Here is a 6,000-nt window from a genome sequence, read left to right on the forward strand (position 1 = left end):
ACAAAGTTTAAGATTATTATACAATTCCACGGCAAAGGAATTGTAAGGAATGCTTGGATGATCTTTAAGTTATTTGCTGTAATTTTTAAAATGAAAATGAACAAATTATAGGTTTCTGTATATTACAAAATTCAAAGCAAAAAAGCATACTTGTGCAAGGCCACTCTATATCACTCCATTTGTAATGATTTTTTTTTAATGTAGTAATAATGAAATTAAAATACTCGAAACTAAAAAGTTTTTTGTTAACTCGGTCTTTGAAAATCATATCGCTAACAGATTCACACGGAGTAACCGTAAATTATATATTGATTTTGTTTCGATAATTCATGTATATACTCGTACATATGTATATAAAAATGAATGTGTGTATGTTTGTCTTTCATTGACTCAATAACTACTGGACCAATTTACGTGCAATTTTTTGCAAAATAATATAATTTACACAATATGGTTTGTAAATAATAATATCTTCAATGTAGATGCGAAGGTATTCACCGTCACTGTTATCAATATGTTTCTTTTTTGGGTGATACCGTGCGTGTTGGATTTGTTCCGACGTTTCGGCTACCATTGCAGGAGCCATCTTCCGGGTAAACGGAGTGTTTTGTACAAAAAAGTGTGTGTTTAAGTAAGCAAAGTTGAAATTTGCGTTAAGCATGGGTTGAGTGTCATAATTTTATAAGCTTCAGGGTAAATCGCTCTCTGATCTTTCTTCATTAATACGTATTCCTGTATTTTTTCACAATTTTGATTTGCGCACGACGAAGACTCTTAGCCAATTACACGAGGAGATAAAACGAAAAACTTTTATTATAAATATATAAATAGTTTAATAAAGTCCAAAATAAATAACGTGTGTCCTTATTTACGAAAAAACTTTTATTAAACCAGCTAATAACAGGCAAGCCAACGTTTGGGCTGGACAACGTATGTTGGGTCTGCTAGTAATATATACATTATCATGATTTTTTTAAGTTACGTTAACAGCAAAATTGTTGACTTGAACGTCATTATTTTTCAGTACAATTTTTTTAAAACATTTTTATGATTTACACAAATATTGGTGCCATTTTCTTTCAGTAGTAAATAATCGTGTTAGAAAATGGACAACAAGTTGTTGTAGAGTGGGGTTCGAACCTTGGACCTTATTAATTAGTGCATGTTGTTCAAAAATAAAAAATGTGCGGCTGATTAAAGGAAATCAAAAACGCTAGTGTTATTTTCTTTAAATTATTCATGAAACGTCAACTGTTTGTATATCTCTGTAAAATTTGAAAAAGAAATGCATTAGAACTACAATTATCCGAATTCCGACTATCGGAATCGCTGATTATCCGAATCAATTTCAGAATATCAGAAAAAAAATAAGACGGAAACAAACAGCGATTCGCAAAATAACGACTTGGTTGCCCGAAAACGGATGATGACAGTCAAACAGCTTACTTAGACCGGGATGTTCAGCAAGCAATAACTTTCATTTACAATACGGTACGTACATACTGTACTAATGCACAACACTTGTAACTACGCTTAACGTGTAAAAGTGTTGTCTTTTTATTTAATGAATTAAAAGCTCATTTTTCAGTTTCAATCAATAATTTTCGTTTTCAACATACATACAGTCATTAATTAAAATATACCACAAAATGCCGAACGCTCTCAAAGTGGAACGGTAGGTCTGTTGATGCCTGTCAATAGTCCGGCTTCTCCTGTATGAGTTTCCACCACCAGATCCTCACATTATAGGCAGAGAAATTGGAAGGAATATGCCTTTTGCAGTTAATATAAGCCTTGTACATAATAAGCAAGGCAAAAAATAGGCAACTCCTTAAAAAAAAAAAAAAAACTCCTTTTCGTAAAAAATGTAACCATCCGAATTTTTTACTATCCGAATGGGGTCCAGTCCTAATTGATTCGGATGATTAGAGTTCTACTGTACTGTGTTATACTCGTACAATTCTGACCTATTGTCTGTTTTTTTTTATTTAAAGGAATAACCCGCTAAGCCTCTATTTTTAGGCTTGTCAGCAGGTGGGATAGAGGAGATTTAGAAGGAAGTAATGAAAAATACATCATAACACACAGAACAATTGAGAAAAAAATCTTTCTTGGATTTTTTCGTTGCAACTGGCGAGAATCGAACCCGCGACGCTAGTTTCACATTTGGCCGTCTAACCAACTGCGCCACGGCGCCTGCACATATCTTATACCAGTCCATACTATTTTATTTTAAATAATTGGCAGTTTAATCAATTGCCACAAGGATTTAGAGTACCAATTTCAAAATTTAAGAATAGGATATGGTTAGCGAAATTATTTTTACTATGAAAAAATAGGTTCCGATGTATGTATTTACCAAAACGAATTAAAAAAAAATATTTTTAAACTAGCGGGAATCGAACCCGCGACGTCAGTTTTAGCTAAATGCGCCACGGTACCTGTATTTCTATTTACCCACATATTATCACAATTTTGAGGTCATTTTTTAAATTTCATAAATAACTATTAAAAAATGGTTATCAAATTGTAAGAGTTCGAACCGTGGACTACGACACTACCACTGGTCCGCAACTCGATTATCTCGGCAAGGCATTATTTTAAGAGGTATTTTTACACCGTAATATTTCATAGTTGGTGGACTACTGGCAGACCCCTAGGCACCACAATATAATAAAAACAACTATGTAAAAAACTTAAAAAAATATTAATTAAAACGAAAAATATTGTTTTTAATCAAAAAGAAATAGGTACGGGAAGCGCTATTTCTCCGTTGATTATTTTTTAAATGTATTTACATCGATATCTCAACAGAGAAGAAGATATTACTGTCAGATATTAAAATACAAAAAGGTTTAAATCCCAGTCTCAGGGTTACACAGGTTATACCTACTAAAAATATTATATCTTTGCCTATTTATTTTAATAATTTCGAATTTTTTTAGAACATGCAGGTACACATTATATAATTACTGAATTTTACTTATATGAACATTAAATTAGTGTCTACGGGGAAAAGCGGAAATTTGTATTTTTTAAAATAAATAGGGGGTCGAATTCTAACCTCTGTAGCTGCAAGACATCTTGGGTTGATTTTTATAAAATGGTGCTACATAAAAAAATTCCGAAGTAGTAATAATAGCAAAAATTTATGGAAAAGGAGTAAATGGGGAAAGATCAAAGCTCTAACATCATATATATAAACGTTCTTAAACATGATTTCGTTAAAAGCATTAAAAAGACAGTAAGGACTTATCATTTTTATCATAAGTATTAACAAATATTTTTTTCCTTTATTAGACCCTTCTACTAAAACATGATAACATCGGCCAACAACAAGTTACACGGATTAATTAACGAATTATAATGCACATAATAATAACACAAAAAATCAGAAATAGGTAATTTTATATTTTTGCAAATCTACTATGGTGAAGGTGTGTATATTTGCATGTTGGTGTAGTGTTGTTGTCCTGACGAAGAGACGGGTTAAGTCTCGAAACCAGTAGATAGATAAGTCGGTGAGTGGTTTTATACAAATTTTATTAACATAATATTAATATTTATTGGAATCATGTGAATCTGTATCAGTCTACCCGAAACCGGTTGGCATAAACAAATAATTCAATCGTGTTAAAAATCAAAAATATGCTCATCAGTGTCCGGGCGCAACAAAAAATACAATGAATGAGTGTAAAATAAAACCAGAATTTTTAACTCAATGGCCGCTCTATGGCGAAAAGAAATTGAGTAACCTAGTGATTAGTGCGCCTGCCATGCCTAATGTTCCGGGTTCGGTTCCTGGCAAGTTAGACATGAAATACATCTTGAAACGTTTGTTTCCATTGCTATTTTTCCCTGTCCCTAGACTGGCGCCAGCAGCAAAAGATTGATTTCCACCATCATGATTTATATTTACAGGTAATATAAAAAAATATATCTTTTGCACCATTGGGGGATATGATGATTATGGGGAATATGGAAGTACGTATTATCCCTTACGATAATAGCGAAGTTTATAAATATATCAACAAGAAATAAAAAAATGTCATTTGTGTATACTCGCGTGTCAAAATGCTATATTTTTCAAAACAATAACGGTGTTTTAAGTACCATAATAATCTATTTCAGCCCTTAACAATCGGAAGGGTTATAATATTAAATTGATAATATATTATTTGTAAATTAGGAGCCATTATAGGACAGTCGAGTGTTTTCATGCTACTACGTTATTTGACTTCATTATTGCACAGAAGGTTAAAAAATGAATTGTTAATAATATTAAAATATGAATAAGGGTGGAAATACATTTAAATTTGATTAATTAGTTACGGGTAGATTTTTAGCAATAACTCTACGGCATACGTATTAAGAAATGACAAAAAATTACTTACTGTAAAGTATTACCTGAATTTTTAAATGTATTTTGAATATGACGGTGTAATTCGGAATAATTTTTAAATGTAAATAAAATACAAAACTTTTTGAACGACGTTTTGAAAATAAAATCTGATTTAAAATTTATAACAATAAGTAAATTAAAACGAGAATACGCTTTTTAGTCTGAAAATTTAAAATGTTTATTGGCTCTACTAATAATATAATGTGAGGTTTCGATATTTTTTTTCATTAGAAATTTATTGCTTACATAAATAACGTAGATTAATGAGACAAATTTGGGATTGTGAAGTTTTTTAAAATTAGATGTATTATTTTATTTTTTGACTTTTTACATTAAATGTTACAAATACGCAGTGAATTTAACAAAAAAAAAACGCAAAAAGGCATGATCTGTGTGTAAATTAAAAAAAATATTTAAATCTCCTGGAAGAATACGATAAATATATATATTTAAAAAAAGTGTAAATATTAAAACATAAAATGAAAAAACATTAGAATTTTGTTGAACATTAAAAAATAAATTATTGAAATCATCTTTTTGGCTGAATTTCAATACTAACGTTAAATATGATTTGTCAGATTATCAGGGCGCAAAATATCAAATATTAGTTAAGTAATTTTATTTGGTTTCTGAAGAAAATACTACAGGACACTAGCGAGGAGTGTAATTAAATATATAATATATTATGATATGAACACACGTGTTGACGGTAAAGATACGAATAAAAACCTATCGACAGGTGAGTAATTCTTTTATCCAAATTAACGAGACAATATGCTGGCGGTAAATAACATTAAATAAAACATTAAGGTTATTCACAAGCAACAACAACAACAAAACTTAAACCCTCGCTCTAAGACAACTGGAAGAGGCAGAATTTTATGAAACAAATGCACAGACAATTATGAATTATATAAAAATAAAGATAATAAATACCTGATTTATAATTCCGAAAATTGTCCATCCCATAAACAACAGCAAACAACGAGACGATAAAAATAAAGGACATTCTCATGACTAGCGGCATCTTCGGATAAGCTGCTTCAGCGCTTGATGGTCGCAGTGCAGTTGGGAGAAGATTTTAAAGGCAGGTCTGCTTCAGGCTACTTCAGCAAACCATATGTTGCTTATTTGGGAGCCGCGACTCAAGAAAGCTAGCACGCGCTCTCACTCCGGGTGACGAATCAATACTGAGTAGCAGAGCGGCTCGTACTGGTATATATAGTGAACAGTGACGTAGGCAGCTCTCTGTACTGCTGTGGCACGGCTCTAATCTAAATCGTTTAGCGCCGTTACGAAGGAAGCCTTTCGAATAAAATTTATTTAAAAATTGAAGAAAGTTGAATTAGTTATAGGGAATTTATTACAGGAAAAGCACTCAGCAATCGTTGGACCCATATCGGTCAGGTTATGTAAAAAGTCATTTCATCATCATCATCATTATTCCTTTTCCGTACCCAATTGTGGATAGTGCACTGGATTGTTACACCGATTGCAGCGTATCCTGATCATTTTTGCTTCATGAAGGTGAGATGATCAGTCTTACGTCTCAGGGACTATGAAATATTCTAGTATGAAAAGGCCTTTAAATAATTATT

At 31.6% G+C, this 6,000-nt stretch overlaps 1 protein-coding gene across 2 annotated transcripts in view; it reads right to left on the bottom strand.

Moving 5' to 3' along the window:
• The window catches only part of LOC148276543 (uncharacterized), an 86,202-nt gene extending 80,606 nt beyond the window's left edge, over positions 1 to 5,596 (bottom strand). The window contains exon 1 of one of the 2 annotated variants that reach the window (XM_088234119.1): positions 5,339 to 5,596. In XM_088234119.1, coding sequence (XP_088090245.1) covers positions 5,339 to 5,429 — 91 coding nt within the window. In that variant the 5' untranslated portion in view covers positions 5,430 to 5,596. The remainder of the gene's footprint in view (positions 1 to 5,338) is intronic. The other variant, XM_088234120.1, reaches the window with a different exon arrangement.
• Between the last annotated feature and the right edge of the window lie 404 nt (positions 5,597 to 6,000).

Source organism: Micrasema longulum, unplaced genomic scaffold, assembly GCF_059751315.1.
Source record: "Micrasema longulum isolate JH-2025_06_02 unplaced genomic scaffold, ASM5975131v1 h1tg001205l, whole genome shotgun sequence".
NCBI lineage: Eukaryota > Metazoa > Arthropoda > Insecta > Trichoptera > Brachycentridae > Micrasema > Micrasema longulum.